We start from the raw sequence: 16505 nt of genomic DNA, 5'->3' as shown, positions 1-16505 counted from the left end.
CTGGGAGTCTCTTGCTGCCTTGTGGGCTTCAGCTTTGGCAGCAGCTGATGAGTGGGTCTACTCTGTCCATCTGGTGCAGTCTCAGTTTTGCTGCTAGGAGCTGGCTTTGGCTGCTTAGATACATCGTAAGATCATGCCAGAGCATCAAGATGGAGAAAACCAAATTTAAAAAAAAAAAAAAAAAAGTGACAGGGAGGGCCAGTTTGTGCATCACGCAGGGGTCAAGCACACCACGTACAGTAGGTCCCGCACTGGTTTTCCTGGCAGGCCAAAAACAGCCTCCATGCCCCAAGGGATACCATCCCTCAGCAACATGTTGTAAAGCCCTGAGTCCCTCAGCCCCCAGAGCAGTTATCGCTGTTTGGCACTTGTTTGTGCATTTAGCTACACTTCTCCATAGCAACCGCCCAGATCCCAGCTTGGCTTGCCACCAGCCAGGAGCGGGGCGTGCAGAGCGCGTCGCACGCACCGCTGTCAGTCGTGTAAGTACATGCGCAGGCTGGGCGCTGATTCCCCGTCTGCTCTCCTGAGGCGGGGACCCACACTGCTGGCACGGCGCAATGCTGTTGGCAGAGGGCCTGAAGCTGCCCAGGAAACCGGGTGCTCTCTTCCCCGCAGGTACAGTTGCTTGTGTACGGTTTGCTAGAGCTGAAGAATGGATGCCAGCCCTTGCCACAGGGTTTTAGATGTTGTCCTCTGAGCCCAAAAGTTCTGCTGTTCTTGCCTGCTGAGACAGGTTTTGAGCTTTTTTCATCATTCCAACCCCTCCTGCAACCTTTCAGGTCACCGCCATGACCAACCCACCTCTGCTGACATCCCCAGCAAAGCTGCCTCACTCTAAGTTCAGCTATTTGTATTTTCCCTTTTCCTGCCTCCCTTATGCCAGCCACAGAAACCAGCACGCATCGCATACACAGGGTCCCATCCGCCCTCCCCACTGGGGCTCCTGCTCATCCCAAGATCCTCACAGTCTTGCTTGTAAGAGTTTTGGTTCATTCTTCTGGGCCTGGCTTCACTTTGTTTACATGTTTCTCCAGTGTCTGCATGCAGTTCTGGTCCCTCCTCTCAGAAAGGGTTAAAGAGAATGGAAGAAGGTTTGGAGGCAGGCGGTAAGGATGCTCAGAGGTATGGGAACAGACTGTACAGTGAACAACCACGTAGGCTGGGACTCTCCAGCTTGGAAGAAGGACATAGGGTGGAGGAAGAGGTCTACAAAATCATGAGTGGCCCAGAGAGGATGGGGAGGATCGACTGTTCGCTGTGTCTTCTGACACAAACCTGTCAGCTGCTTTTGCCTTGACGGGAGCCTCAAAAGAACACGAAACCACTGCGCTGCAGATGTTATGTCCAAAGGTTTAGTGCCGTTTTTAGCCCACGCTTCTTGCAACACTGAGGGCTAAGTTCATGGCAAGCCTTTGAGAGGCGTGCTTAAGAGAGTGCTGCCTCGGAAACATTTTGTAACCATGTTTTCACGTGGAGAACTCGGCTATGGCCAAGTGGAGCTTTACCAAACTGTTCAACACAAAAATATTCAGAGCTGGGAGGAGAATGAGCTGGACAAATCCTAGCCCAGAAAGAGAGAGAGTCCTCCAGAAGGTTGTATCTCGTAGAAACCCTCTTGTAGGGGAAAAAGCTTGCAACTGAGACTCTAATTTTGCTGCTGCACTGCCAAACCCACAGCAGCCTGCAAGGGTGAGTGACGTGGCCTCCTGGGCTAGCTGTCCTGTTCTAGAGAAGAAACCCCCCCTCCTCTGACTCTGCTCTGGAAAGGAGAATTGAGATGGTCCTGCATTTTCTAGGACCACAAGAGGGCAACATGAGAGCACCCTGCACCCAGCAGGCTCAGCAAGGCGACCCGTGACAGTGCTGGGATGCGGGTGGCATGGGCAGTTCTGTGCAGGCTGAGCATCACCCTGTCCAGGGACTGCCCAGCTGAATTAAGCCAACTGAAGGCTGCTCCCTGGAAGCCCTTTCCTTGCTCTCAGCTTCATACACATCCTCAGAGGTGAGTGGTTAGCTCAGCCAGCTGAGCTAGTGCTGTGGTTTGGGGGCAGCAATATCTTCCCGCACGTGGGTTGGACACGTGGTGACAGCAGACCCTTCTCCATGCTGCATGGGGCCAGGCTGTGGGATGCAGGGTGGCCTCCCTCATCCTGCCTGCATGTCCACCAGGAAATCTTTTGGGTGAATGTGCACTGACACATGGCTTCAAACAGGAGGGTCCAGCATCTGGAGTGATGTTGCTGGGTGTGGCCAGGGGAAGAGGTGTTAAACCACACAGGAGTTTGAACATCTCAGCCTTATGGTCCTTTTTCACTTCCTTCTGCCACCGAAAGATAAAAAATGAGAGAGTCTGAATTCAGCTTTGGTTGTAAATGTGGAACTGGCCGGTGTCTCCAGCCCACGCTGGCCTCTGCAGACCAAAATCACTCACAGCCAGGGTTAAGTGCACTACCATTCCTGGCACTTTTTTGCACTAGCCTGTATAAATACCCTGCGAGGGACAGTTTGCTCTGCCTTTCCAAGAACAGGCATGACAGAGAAACAGCTTCTGTTAGCAGACAGAGCTACAAGAGTGTGTGTGTGCTGCTAGGGCTGAAAATGCTGCTAGCATCTTGTAGCAGACACAGAGGAGGAGGTGATGGTGAGGGATGAAGTGCAGAACATTGCCTATGCAGTAGGGTGAGAGAGGTTGATCATGAGGGATGAAGAGATGCTTGGAAAAGAGGAGGAGCAAGGGGATGTCTGGGGGACACTTTCTGGACAGGCTTGAGACATGGAGAGATCCAGTGCAACGGAGGGCTGTATGGGGGAGATTGGGATAACCAGCCAAGGAAAAATAAATCGCTGGGGCACATGGGTAGGACTATTTATCCCTCTGGAGTTATTTATTTTCTATGAAGAATGCTAGAAAGGTTTTGCCTGCTTAAGATATTTTTACCATGGAAATAACCAGCTTTGTTTCTACTCTTGCTTCTGCTCCAAACCTGCCCACATAGCCTAAGCAGCATTTTAAGGCCCAGCCTGTAGTACCCCACCTCACTGAACTATGGATCATGCCTTCCCTAACCCAATTACAGCTCACATGGCTTGTGCTGTACCTGCCCAGCACACGGCTGGCATCAAGCATCCGCACTTCCCTGTTGGACATTAACAGGACCAAGGTTCAGGGTTTTTGTCTCAAAGGAACACCAAATCACCTGTCTTGCACTCCTACTCATCACCAGTTGTCAGACCTCACCTCGTTGCTCCTGTGCTCAGACTAATAGTTTGTGTTGGCTAGAGCAGACCCTTCAGTGAGCCATCTGTTTGGGTCTGAAGACATAAGGAGACGGGATAATCCCTGGCTTTTGCCAGCATGTATCGTTTCAGCCTGACTACAAATAATCCAAACCAGCTACCAGAAAGTCCCATCTGCACATCAAGATAAATGTGACATCAGCCAGGAGATGACCTTGGACCACCACCTCCCAGTGCTGCATTCCTACTTGTGGCGTTGCCAACCAGCGATAGCTGTGCTATGCGTGGGACAAACTGTGTTCAGAGCTGGTCACATCACTGACGGCTTTAAAACGGACCTCCCCCTAACTTCAGGGTCTACAGGCAGCAACCATCCTTACCTGAGGGAGAAGCATGGCACTTGCACCCAGAGGACTAGTGCCAGGATTCACGTGCCCAGCTTGTGAGTGCAGCAGTCAAAGACCAGGGCCTGAATTCATTCTCCCTGGTATGCACTCGTGTCTGGGCATCTCACGTGGGCTGTAGCAACTGAGTCCAGGAGTAAAGGGAGCAGAGCTCTCCGAGATGGAGCGAGTGCAGAAGAGCTCAGCAGCTACAGACACACTGCCCAGGGAACTGCAGCCCAGGCACGTTTTGTTGTGAATGACTTCACGATTTGCTCAGGGATTAAATACTTCCTCGTTTAATAACCTAATAGTTTGGGCTAGTTTCATGCTGGACTGTTGGAAAGTTCACTGGCTGGAGTTATCAGCCAGGCCTCGTATAAACGGCTTCCCCCAGCTCTCAGCCAAGTGAGCTGTCCTCATCTTTGGGTCCCCCGGCGGGTAGCTCTTGGCACTACCTTCTTCTGAAGGGCTTTGTTGTTCGTGCGTGTGCCTGAGGCTTTACGCTCCGGGGGCTTCCTCACCACATCTTGTTTGAGCTGGAAATGCACCTGGAGAAAGAATAAAAATAACTGTGTATCACTGTGTGTGTGCTCTGCTGGCTCAGGGGTCTGCAGGACCTGCCTCTGCCGCTAACCTTCGAAGCTGTCTCTTGGGCCAAGACAAGCAATAAGGGGCCTCAGCCATTGTTAGGATACAATGGGAACTCAGTTCTTAAATCAGCTGGAAACATTTTTTTTTCCTGTGGAAAATGTTGTACCAACAATCAGCTACATTTCTTATGCAGAGAGTTGCTCCTGTGGCAATGCAATGTCCTAGGATGGTTTGGAAGATGAGCTGTGAAAGCCAAGGGACTGAGCTATGCTCTTCCTTTTTCTTTTCTCACCAGAGAGTAGAGAAATAGCATTGCTTTGCATCTCTCTGAATATTTAATACACAGGATGGTTTAGGACAGACAGTCCTTTTTCGATTGCATCTCGTTAGCTGAATCCTGCTTAATCAGTCTTTCAGCAACCAGTGCTTCCAATAGATCCAGGCAAAAAAATTCCAGAAAAGAAACCTCCATCCACTACAGCCATGCAAGCAGGTACAGGAGGGAGAAGGGGACAAGGAGCGTGCAGGACACAGTATCAGATAAACGGGGAATGCGGAGGCCATACAGAAAGGTGAAACTGGAATGGGGCTGTGTGGGCTCCCTGGGGGAGGGATGGGGTGAACGGTGGGTACGGGAGGTGCTGCAGGGGCAGAGGGAAATGGGGACAGGAGGGCTGCTGTGAGGGGAGATCTGCAAAAATCAGACCATCAGGGAACAAATCAGTCTTCTACAGTAACATGGTAAAAGGAAAATCTATTTTAAAAAGGAAACCCAAAGAGCTGGGTGCTTAACCTAGCAAAACAAAGGCTAGGACTGGGCTTGACAGCTCTCTATAAATACATCAGGGAATAAATACCAGGGACGAAGAGGAGCTATTTAAAGCACAACGTTGGCATAAGAACAAATAGGGATAAACTGACCATAAATAAATTTAGGACGAAAATTAGAAGGTTTCTAATCCTGGGAAAAGGGCAGCTCTGGAAGAACTTCAGAGGCTGGCTAGGGTGGGATGAAGAGACTGAGGGTGGGAGAACCACCACAGTGTATTTACAGCAGAGCCCAACCAGTGTACATGCAGGGAAGCAAATGATGTGCTGGGGGGTTCTTGCTGGTCCTTAGAGGAGGCTGCATCTGCAGTCCCACCATGTTCACAAGGCAACAGCAGGGGCAGGAATCACCACCCACTGTTTTTAAACCAATTTCTAGTTGTCCAGCCTGCCCTCAGAAAGACGTTGTAGGGGCCACACTGGTATCAAGAGCACTTCATCTCCCACAGGTGCTTGGCTGTTCTTTGTGGGCACCCGGTTCCCATCTGTCTTGGGTGCTCTCAGCAGAAAGAAAGGCAGACTTCAGTCTCTTGCTATGAGTCTGATAACGTGTTTGGTCCCAGGCATGATGCAGATGATAGCAGAGCACTGAAACCCACAGAGCCAGGGGGATAACAGAGCCTCAGGGAACAGATGCTGTCTCCACATCGTCATGTCCTGGAGAGCGGGGAGGATGGAGGAGAGCTAAAGAGCAGCAGCCCCAGCCAGGCAGGGGCTCTCCCCATGGCCAAGAGGCAGAAGGACATAGGAGCTGGCACGGCAGCCCAGTGCAGCTGCGAGCCCTCAGTAAGGAACCGAGAGGCACATGGCATTGCCTTCACCCTCTCCCTCTCTGAGCCGTGGGGAGCCCTGTGTCTGCCAAAGCAGACGGCCTGTAGCCACTGACAATGCTCTACATCCCATCTCCTTTCTCTACTGCTCTCTAGACATCCCCCACTGCATTTCTTTCTCCCTGGGGTGAAGACATTTTGAGACACCCTCGTGACTATGCAGCCTGACTCACCAATGAAGGTGCAGCTGGGCCCACTGTTGTTGTCACCGTCTGGGGCTGGTACCCCTCTGCAGAGGCTGTGACAGTGTAAGTGCCGGGCAGCAGCAGCCGGAAATAATCCCCCATATCACCTGGAACACAAGGTGGGAAGAGAAAGCACTCAGGATGCACAGGGAGCAGAGCAAAAGATATTCCAGTAGGTCTTTCCGAGCGTACTTCCTCGAGGTTGTGTAGCCTTCAAAACCCAGGCAATTTTTGGCCTTCCTTCCAAATCTGCTGGCTACCGCAAGGCTGGATTCATATTGGCAGACTGCAAGTGATGTCTCATTAGTGCCACAGAGCAGAGGTCAGTCTGCAAGTAAACGCCAAACGAAAGGGGACGGTACAGCAGTGTTGGCTGTGCCTGTGCAGGGAGGCTGCAAATCTGAGCACTTGCCAGTCAGATGACAGCAGACCTAAGGGCAATCACAGCTCCAGTCTGACTCCTTATGCATAACACAATCTCTAATTCCTGTCATATACAATTTTGCCACGTTCAGGTTATCAGCAGGGTTTTAATTGCTCATCAGCTCAGCTGCTCCCTGATTCTCCCTGCATAAGGGAGCCCCAGGAGCACTTCGATGGCCTATGTACTGGTGTGGACAAGGAACGGCCAACAGTGAGGCAGCAGCACATTATGGATTACTTTGACAATTTGAGTATGTTCCCATCTATGGAACTGGATGGGTATTGCAAATTTGAATAATCATTACAGGAAGCCTGTGTTATTTTGGCTTTGGTAGGGCTAATTGGTATCAGTGAGACACATATAAGTCAGGGGCTTCCCAAGGGAAAACAGGGACGGTGGCCAGCAGGCCAAAGGGAATAATTTTCTCCCTCTGTTCAGTCCCAGGGAGGCTGCACTTGGGTACTGTGTGCAGTTTTGGTGCCCCCACATCAAGAGAGATGTGGGAGAACCAGAGCTCCCGACCCACAGGGAGAGCTCAGGCCCCACAGGGAGAGCTGGGGGAGCTGGGTGGGCTCAGCCTGGCTGGGAGGAGGTGGAGGGGGATCTGCTCGCAGCCCGCAGCTACTTGAAGGGCAACTACAAAGGTGAGGGGGCCAAACTCTTCTCAGCAGTGCCAGGCAATACAACGAGGGGCAGTGGCCACAGATGGCAGCTTGGGAGTTTCAGGGCACATCAGGAAGCACAGCTTCACCATGAAGATGGTGTATCCCTGGCACAGGTCAGCACCTCTCGGCTGTGAAATCTCCATCCTTGGGGGTCAGTGAGAATCGTCGGGAGGGAGCGATGGCCGATCAGAGCCAATGTTGGGGACAATCCTGCTCCAAGCAGGGGGTTGGACAGGAGATCCCAGAGGGCCCTTTGCAGCCAGCACCTCTGAGATTCTGTGATCTCTTGCACATTCCCCTTTCCTATGCAGGTTGGCATAATAAGTGCCAAATATTAGAGTGTTACTGAGTCACAGACCTATAGCCAGAAGGAGTTTTGATGATTTCATAGTCTGACCTCTGAAGACCTGGAATATTGGCTATTTTCCGCAGCCAGTCTGTAATGTCTGGTCCAGTTGGAGAAGGGTGTTTATGAAAAGGAGGTTAAAATCGGCTAGCAAAGGAGAAACTACCGCAACTTGGAAAAACTAAAGTGGCACTTCCTTCTCAGGCTAAATTTGTCTGGCTTGAACTTTCAGTCTTTCATCTTGTTCTGCCATCGTGTCCTTTGCTATCAGCTATTTCAAGCTCTGTGTAGATACTTAGATGCTTGAGTAGATTATTCCCTCAATCTTCTCTTTGGTTATATACAAATGTATTTTCTCCTCTCTCTCAGATAAAATAGGAGCTGACTTTCTGAAGTCCTTTACAATAAGGTTTGCATTCCTCAGTTCTCACCCAGAGTTCTCACCTCTTTCTTACCTAAGCCCTCCCTGGTCCAGGATGCACAGGCACATTTCTCACAGCTAGCGTTTTTGGGAAGCAAACCATGCTGGCCACACATATTACAGCCTCACCGGCTAATCCCCTCCCACATAACCAGATAGCCTCCGAGAGGCTGTATCCAAAAGGGACAGCATGCAAGGGGACTGACAACCCACCAGAGGTGATGTCATGGCTGATTCCCTGGACAGAAATCACTGCTCCTGCAATGCCGTTGTTGTTCTCGTCTGACACCATCCCTTTGATGCCCTGGTGAACCTGCAGGGAGGGAGACAGACTGCTGGGTCAAGGACCCTCCTTTGCTGAAGAGGATACTGCCGAGCACTGGAGGAGGGCAGAGCTCTGGGGACAACCCCAACTTTCTCCATACCCTTGGCCCTCCTGGTCCTCCCCAGCAGAACCAGTCTAGGACACAATATCCTTCCCAAAGGCCACCAACTAAAGCACCCAGCAAAGCTCCATGATCACCTCCCTCCCACCCCTAGTGCCTACTGGTCCCCTACCATCAGGGCCCATGGGGGCCTGCAGGAGAAGGGTGTAGGTCCCAGGACTGCCCCCTTACCTCTTCAATGAATGCAACAAGGGCCTCCCGGTTGGCCATCCACTGCCGCTCCAGGTCCTCCTCGGGGGGGAACTTATCGCAGCTCAGCTCCAGGGTGATTTCAAAGCAGTTCGTGTAGAGGTAATTGAAGTCCTGCATGCCTGGAAAAGACGAAGAGCCTGTGGCCAGGGGAATGCAAGGCCCCCTTCCCTCCGCACTCCCGTGTCCCAGGCATCCTGGCCCGTGTCTATCTTCTACCAGAACCGTCTTGCTCTCCCTCTTCGCTCCGCAGGTGCAGCCTCCTCCCTCCATACAGCGCGACTAGACCCTTCTCCCCCCGTGCAGCCCCCTCCCCCTGTGGCTGCCCAACTCCCTCCTTCAGCTGGATCATTCACCACTCTGCCTTCGGAAGCTCAGGAAGGTTTGGTACCGCAGGCGCTGTATGTCCCTTGCCAGTTCTCTCCAATCTTTTTTCTAGCCTAATTTGCTGATTTTCAATTTCTTCATTACGCCTTTTTTAATCAGATTTTTCAGGAGCCAGCAGGTACAAGAAATGTCTTCCCTTTGGTCATAGTTTTGGGTCTTGATGGAGTTACGCCGTAGCATTTTCAAATACACTAACATTAATTCTTCCTTCGTCCAGCAGCACACAGCAGGTCTCTGCAGACCTCGGCTACTTCTGTGGCTCTTTCCCAAGCCACTTCCAGTCTTCCCAAGTCATTTCCCGGTCTGAGATGCAGACACCAGAATGGTGTCTACTAATACGCACAGTGCTATTGCCACAGCCCTTCCCCAACCCACCCTGCCCTGAGGTTTCTCATCTATCCCTTCACCTCTCTTCAGCTCAACACCTTGCTGCAGGTGGTGCTCACCTGCCCAGCCCTTACCTTTGCTGAGCGAGTACCAGGATGCCCCATTCGTGATGCCATCAGCAAAGTAGTCTCCGCAGTTCCAGCCACGGTGCATCCAGCCGTGGGCGTATGAGTAGGTCTTGGCCAGCTAGAAAGAGAGCAGCCATCGGTCACCGCTCCAGCACCGTGCGGCTGGGGACCCTGCCCAGCTCTGGGTGAAACATCCCCCCTCCTGCACAGGCTTCACTGGAGAGCGTGGGAGGGAAGTCAGACAGGAGACAGCTCCTGCATTTTACTGCCGTGAAATACAACATGAGGTGGCCAGGACCTCTACAACACGTAGGCAGATGAAGGCGGAGGAGGAAGATCAGAAATCTGGCAAGCTGGAGCCTTGCTGATGGCACAGGTGGCTCCTGCCCTGCTCCCGCTGAGATGAGGGGGAGCAGAGGGCACTGGGCCCACGCAGGGGCACCCAGCCCCATCGGTGCTGGCCCACACACAGCAAATGGCACTAACAGGAGGAGAAGATATGTGAGGAAAACTAACTAGTATCAGTCCTGAATGCAAATACCATATATATCAGGGTAATTTGTATTAGGAAAGAGTTTGGGCAACTTCTGGTTCTGGCAACTGCTTGTTTATTGCCCTTATTAAGATTACTGCTTATTTTTAGACATGAAGGCAGGGCTGAAATTGGGACACTGCATTCAAAGCCTGTCCTTTGTGTAAGACACAGTTTAAGACAGACTGTTGTTTGCATTTTCTAATGCAAACTCTATACCCTTGTATTATGGTTCAGATGCTGGTGTAGTCTTGTTCTGTCAGCAGGAAAACAGTTACTTTGCTACATTTCTGACTTCTGAGGCTATGTGGGTATCATTAGACTACGCCCCAGACTGCAGCCTCTCTACATCTGGGTCCAAGCGCAGCCTTGATCCCAGCAGGTCCTGGCAAGCCCCTGCACAGCCTCTGCTTCCAGAGAAGGCTGAACTCCAGCTCAGACTTATTTTTCTCATTAGCTGTTCTAAAGCAGACTTGCTTTTTCTTGTGCTGGGTATTTCCTAATGGAAGCAGTGACTGAAGGCACTGTTTTCTGGGACATTCTAACAATGGAGAAAAACCACAGGCTTCAGCTAGCGCTAGCAGGATCAGCAGCACATCCTCATACATTCCCTGATGTCTGCCCATGCTCCTGGTGCTCTTTTCGTTGTATTCCTTATTCTTTGCCATCTGTAAGCCCGTGCTGGGTACGCGCCTCCCTTATCCAGCTCTCAGCAGACCCCCAGGCAGACGCTGCCACCTCTCTAGGAAAAAATCCCATATACATACTGCGATGGTGAAGCAAAGCTGGGGGCAGGCTCCAGCTCTGGAAGAGCAGGGTGGTGCTGAAGACACAGGTGATACTGGGGTAATGGGGAACCCAAGCACAGCATGGGTGAGGAAGGGGCTCCTGAGGGTTAAGACTGGCCTGTCCGTGTGGTGGGACCGGCTCATGGTGGGACTGCCCTGACCTGGCTCACGAGCCTTGGCTTGGCTCCTGCATGAGGCAGTGACCCAGAGACTCCCAGCCAGCTCTCACACGCTGCACCCGGCCAGGGCTGCGGGAATGCCCTCGCCTGCCTGGGCCGTGCTCACCTTCTGAAACAACTTGTCATCAGGGGTAGGTGTGTTGACCGTGCGCCGGTGGCTCCTGAACCGCTGGTCCTGAGACTTGTCATAGGGGTAATTTGCCACCACCGCTCCACCGTGCAGATTGGCTGAGAGCACAAAGTTGTAGCTGCTGATCCACTGGATCACGGCCAATGTCTCCGGCTCCACCTGTGAGGAGAAGAGGGACAGGGACAGGGAAAAGAGCTCAGCCACCTCAGGGCCAGCTGCTGCTCCATGCCAGGCTGCAGCGTGATCGGTCACGTCAGACCCTGCCCTGCAATTTGCCTGCTTCAGTCCTTGCAGCTTCTTCTGTTCTCCACTATCAGCCCTGGTGGGCAGAGCTGGCTCCTCCGGTGCATACCCTGCTACAGCTCTCCCAGCACAGCCCCAAAACCTGAGGCACATGCATTAGCCAGCATGTGCCACCTCCTCTGCCCTGTGCACTGCAACCTCCTCCCCACGCAGGCCATGATGCCAGCCTCTCCTCTTGGCAGAGGTGCAAGCTGTGATACGGGGCAGGATTATATAGTTTCTCTGCATGCAGGAGGCATGGGGAAGGAGACAAGCACTGTGCAAGCCAAAGGACAGTATATTTGCTTGGGTGCTGAGCCACTCTAAGAAGATGCTGTAGCCCCTGCAGCATCCCAGACTGGTACCTGGCTTTTCCAGTTGTCGGGCAGTGGGATGTGGTGATTTGGCCCGCTGATTTCCCCGCTGTAGTACATGAACGTGTTGAGGTCAGGGAAGTTGCGGTTTAAGTCCACTCCATTGGCGTTGTTCCTCCCTGTCAAGTACCCATTGCTGTCCGGGCCCTGCGAGGCAAAGGTGCATCACGGGGGTGAGTACAGGGTGGGCGCAGGCAGGCTGGGTGTCAGAGCAGCAGGGACTGGCCATCCTAACGGTGCTTCGGTGCCTTTGAGTCGCAACACGTGTGTTATTGCTGGCAGGAGAATAAAGAGTATTGGTACTGACAAGGAAAGTCAATAACAATATCTTCATTTTCCAGGGTCACAGAGAAAGGCACAAGCCAAATAAACAATTTGTCTCAACTGAAAGAGCCATGAATAAAATACCTCCCTGAGGTCTAGCGGTACAACAGAATGGGTGAGGTTTTGGGGGGGGACTAGAGGGCTTCCCCCTTGCCCCATCCCTCATGTCCCTGCCTGCTCATGACAGTGGCATTCAGCTGCCACTTCCCCAGCCTGGCGCAGGGGATTTGCAGCAACCTTCCTGTGACAAATAACTTCTGGGGCGGGTAAGGCAGATGTAGGAAGCCTCCTCCATCACCCGCCAGGGCCACCTGGGGGAGGATACACAGTGTGAGCCCTTGGCACGAGAGGTGAGGAGCAGCAACACCAGTTGAGGGGGACAAATTTGGCAGGGCATGGAAAGGAAAGATGCCCCCTCCCCATAGGCACGGTGAAGGGGATCTCGCATGGATTTGAAGGGCTTTCTGCCCCTACCCGGCTGGAGGAGGCGATCGCTGCCTGGTACCTGCTTGGCAGCCACTTCGTACCCGTCGGGGTTCATGGAGGGCATGATGTGGATGCGTGTGTCATGGATGAGGCGGGTGATCCGCTCGTTGCCCCGGCGGTACTCCTCGCACAGGAACTCGGAGAGCTGTAGCAGCAGCTCACGGCCCAGCACCTCGTTCCCATGCATGTTCCCCACATACTTGAACTCCGGCTCCACTGGAGAGAGCAAGAGAGTGACACCATCAGCCGGGGCTGGGACAGGGAGGGGGAAGAGCCAATTCCTACTGCAGGGAGCCTGGGCAAGCCCAAGGGACCCCCAATAAATGGTGTGAAATGGCCCTTTCCCTTGGAAAATGCAAGCCTCAGTGAGGGAGAGTGGCACGGTTCTCATATGGGCTCCCCTCTGTTTTGCCACAGCACCCCTGGGAGCAGCCCAGACTCCCCACCGGTTGCTGCTCGCCTTCGGAGTGCACAAGAGGATGTATTTGCAGGTGGTTTGGTCTCTGGCTGGGGAGAGGCAGCACAGAGGGACTGGGGATCGCTGGCAGGATTGCTGCCATCCTACGCCCCGGGGTGCCAGGGCCTCCCAGCTCTGCAGTGGGTGGCAGTGGAGGGGACAGGCCATTTCTTCCACCTCTGCCCTTCGCAGGTTGCTCTCAGTGCCTCTCACCAGCATGGCACATTCCTGGCTCTGCATGCTTTAAGGAGCTTTTCATTACTCTGCAGGATGAAATCAATCCCTGGCTTGGGGCAAGCCGTGCTCTTTCACTGGAAGGGCACCATTGCCTCTGGCTGCTCCTTGTCAGCCTGGAGAAACCCTCAGCGGCTGAGTTGAATATGGATCAAACTGTCCCTCGGGCAGCTTCAGTAGAAGCAAAAAGGTCTCTTGTCACTGACTTCTCTAAAATTAGGTCTCAAAATACAGATTTAGAGACTGCAGGCAGACAGTGCCCGGAGCAGGACTTGCAGCTTTGCTGAAGGAGAGGCAGCGCACGTGAGGGACAGGTTATGCTTTGCCAGAGGGGCTTTTAAAGCAGTTACTTGTGAGAGAATAAATGTCCCATTGCAGGCTGGAGTCAGCACTGGTAGGATGAAAGACACCAGGGGAATCCAGTTAAAAGGGGAGCCCGACTTTCACATGAAAGGGTCAGGACAAACCAGGGTGTCATTACAAATGTCAGGTTGCCAGAGCTCCCGTTGCACCATGAGGTTTCCAGCCACCAGCAGCAATCAGACTTGCAGTGCCAGCACGCAGCCCTGCTACCACACACGGTGTCATGAGGATCCCCGGGGCAAAAGGCACCGCAGCCCCACACATCAGATATCTGCTGCTGCTTCCAAAATCCCCCACGCCTTTGCCGTGTGGGGAGGAGACACTGCATCTGGACATACTGAAGACAGATTAAAAAAAAAATCCTAATTTTGGCAAAAGATTTTGCTTTTCCATATCTTTTGGTCGCTGTGCCTCAGCACAGGACACCATGGGTGGGCAACAGGTTTTGACCTGGTTAGATTTCAGGAGACATGAGAACTCATTTAATTAGGTAATCCAGTTATAAAAACTATAAAAATGTCCTGGAGATATGTGCAGCCTTTATTTAAAAAAATAAGGTCTCAGCAGGGATTCTCCTTCTCTGCTTTGTTCAAGTCTGCAGCAGGACTTATCAGCCTTTTTCAATATGCAGACCCCTAAACATTATCCATGTGAATGCATAAGCCCTAATTACTGCACATAAGCCCACTAACTCTAGGCTTGCTTTTCAGACTTACTTTCCATGGCCTTCAAGGGAGTCCACAGATTCCCAAGGTCCTCATGCTACAAGCTGAAAGTGCCAGCCTGAGGGTGGCCCACCTACAAGCAGGGCCACAGGTCCATGCTGCCCGCCTGGGGCAGGGGAGGTCTTGGTCACCTCCTACAGCCCTTCCAGCTGCTTTCCAGTGGTTCTGCAAGTCTAAAATCCAGTGGCGCATTGCCAGTGCCCTTTGCTCGCTCCTTGCTTTAAATCAGCCCCCGACGTGCTGTGGAGGTGCCCGAGGTGTCCTCAGTGCTGTGCAGGTTTCCCTGTACTGAACGGGGCTGGCGTGGAGGCGGTCAGGGTGGGAAGTCCCCCATCCCACACCCCTGAATGTGATGCTCTGGGCCGCAGGAGGGGAGGAGCGTGCCCCACGGCAGCTCTGCCCATGGTGCAGTGTGTCCTTGGGCAAGCCACCACCAGGCATGGGGTGCCATGCGATTTGGGAGGGCTGCTCCGCTGGGGGGGTGCTGATATGGGTCCCTCTCACCCCTGCAGCACTCCCAGCAGTTTCCCATGTGACTGGGCTGCCTGGACTTGTCAGCCCCTGCATTTAACCACGCCAGCCAGGATTTGAAAAGGCAAAAGATCCTGCAAAAAGTAGGCCGAGCCCCGTCTGCATCTGTGGCCCAGGGGCACAAGGTGGGGAAGCGAGGGAGCCCTGCCTGCACGCCCCCAGCCCGGAGAGACGTCTGGTCCCCTCAGCCCCCCAGGGGCACCGGGCTGCCAGCAACGTCTGGCTCGGCAGCATCTCCCTGCTGCAGAGCCAGCAGCTCAAGGGGCCATTGCTGCCAACTCTCCGCAGGCCACGTGGCAGCAGGTAGAGATCCCAGAGACCTGCCTGTCTCAGGGGCTGCACAGCCCACAGGGCCGGCCGGGCTGCGGGAGCCCAGCGCCCGCTCTGCCGGGGTCCCTCGCTCGCTGCCCCCCTTGCCTTGGGGTCTGGGGTCCTGCCACTATCCGGCAGCAAAGGGTGGAGGGTGGGTGCTCCCTTTCCCTGCCTGCACAACACTGTTTTGGGAGGGAGAGGGCGGCAGGGCAGGCGGGGTGCTGGGACGGACTCGCCCCGGCGCTCGCGTTAGCCTGCACTGAAAAATCATAGCTCCGTCCAAAGTACGCACCTAGGCCACGCTGCAGCTCACGCAAGCACGGCGTGCGCGTGCGGGTTCTGCGTGCGCGTCCCCGGGCTGGCTGTGTGGTCCCTGCCGGAGCCGGCACCGCCTGACACCCGGGCACCTCTGGGAGTCCTGCCTGGCAAGGGCGATACCCCCCACCCCGAGCCCTGACGGTGCCGCGTGGCAGGGAGCGTGGCGACGAAGCCCATCCTCTCCGAACCGCCGTCCCCGTCCCCCCGTACTCACGGGGCTCGTGGATGCCCGGGTAGTCGCTGAACTCCAGCACGTAGAGGTGTCGGCCCTCGACGCTGCGGCCGATGCTGTAGATGCGGGTGACGTAGGGGCACTGGCTCTGCACGCGGAACAGGGCCTGCACCATCTCCTCGTAGCGATGGTGGAGGAAGCTGAGGGCGGCCGCCACCTCGAGCAGGAGCAGGGCTCCCACGAGGGGCCGCAGCCACCGAGCCATCCTCCCGCGGCGCTGGGCGCCCAGAGCAGCTCCGAGCCCCCGGCTCCCTCCCTGCCGGGAGCTTAAAGTGCAAACTCCAACCAGCTCTTTCCAGTTTCTGAGTGCCAGCCCCCTGCACCTGCGGGCGGGGGGCGGCGGGGGGCGGCGGGAGCGGGGCGCGCCGGGGCCCCGCGGCGCAGGAATGCTCCCCCCGCCCGCCCGCCCGCCGCGGCCGCCGGCGAGCCCGCTCTCCGCCGTCGGAGAAGTTTCCCCCCCGCTCCAGCTCACTTATTAACCGGACAGTAAACAGGCCCCCGCAGCCACTGGCTGTCACTGCAAGAAGAAGCGCAGGGCTGGAAAACTGGCTGCGGAGGGCGTCGGGGCTGCCAAGCGCACGGCAAGCGGCGGGGCGGGGGAGAGGAGAGGGGGGCGGCGGGGCGGGGGGGATGCCCGTCGCCGAGCCCTTCCGTGGGGCAAGAGCCGAGCGGGGTGGGGATGGCGCCAGGGCGGCCCCGGTGCCCGCACGGCTGCCGCAGCCCTGCCCGGCCCCTGCCTGCCCGGCGCGGGCAGCTCCCGCCGCTCCCCCCGGGGCCCGGCCGCCAGCTCGGAGCCGCGCCTGCTCTCCTGCCCCATCTCCTGGGGAAGCAGAGGGAGACGTCGC

At 54.8% G+C, this 16505-nt stretch overlaps 1 protein-coding gene across 1 annotated transcript; it reads right to left on the bottom strand.

Annotated features, from left to right (window-relative positions):
- Positions 1-3947: 3947 nt before the first annotated feature.
- Positions 3948-16027, bottom strand: CPN1 (carboxypeptidase N subunit 1). The gene is made up of 9 exons (XM_072870454.1): positions 15643-16027; positions 12508-12704; positions 11670-11825; positions 10999-11181; positions 9400-9511; positions 8534-8673; positions 8130-8229; positions 6049-6167; positions 3948-4174 (listed from the first exon to the last, which is right to left on the bottom strand). Exons 1-9 carry the CDS (start codon positions 15863-15865, stop codon positions 4043-4045), a joined length of 1362 nt encoding a protein of 453 aa, XP_072726555.1. The 5' UTR covers positions 15866-16027; the 3' UTR covers positions 3948-4042.
- Between the last annotated feature and the right edge of the window lie 478 nt (positions 16028-16505).

This window comes from Ciconia boyciana, chromosome 8 (assembly GCF_034638445.1).
Source record: "Ciconia boyciana chromosome 8, ASM3463844v1, whole genome shotgun sequence".
NCBI lineage: Eukaryota > Metazoa > Chordata > Aves > Ciconiiformes > Ciconiidae > Ciconia > Ciconia boyciana.
The sequence above is the reverse complement of the archived record's forward strand: the minus strand, read 5'-3'. Positions and strand labels throughout refer to the sequence as shown.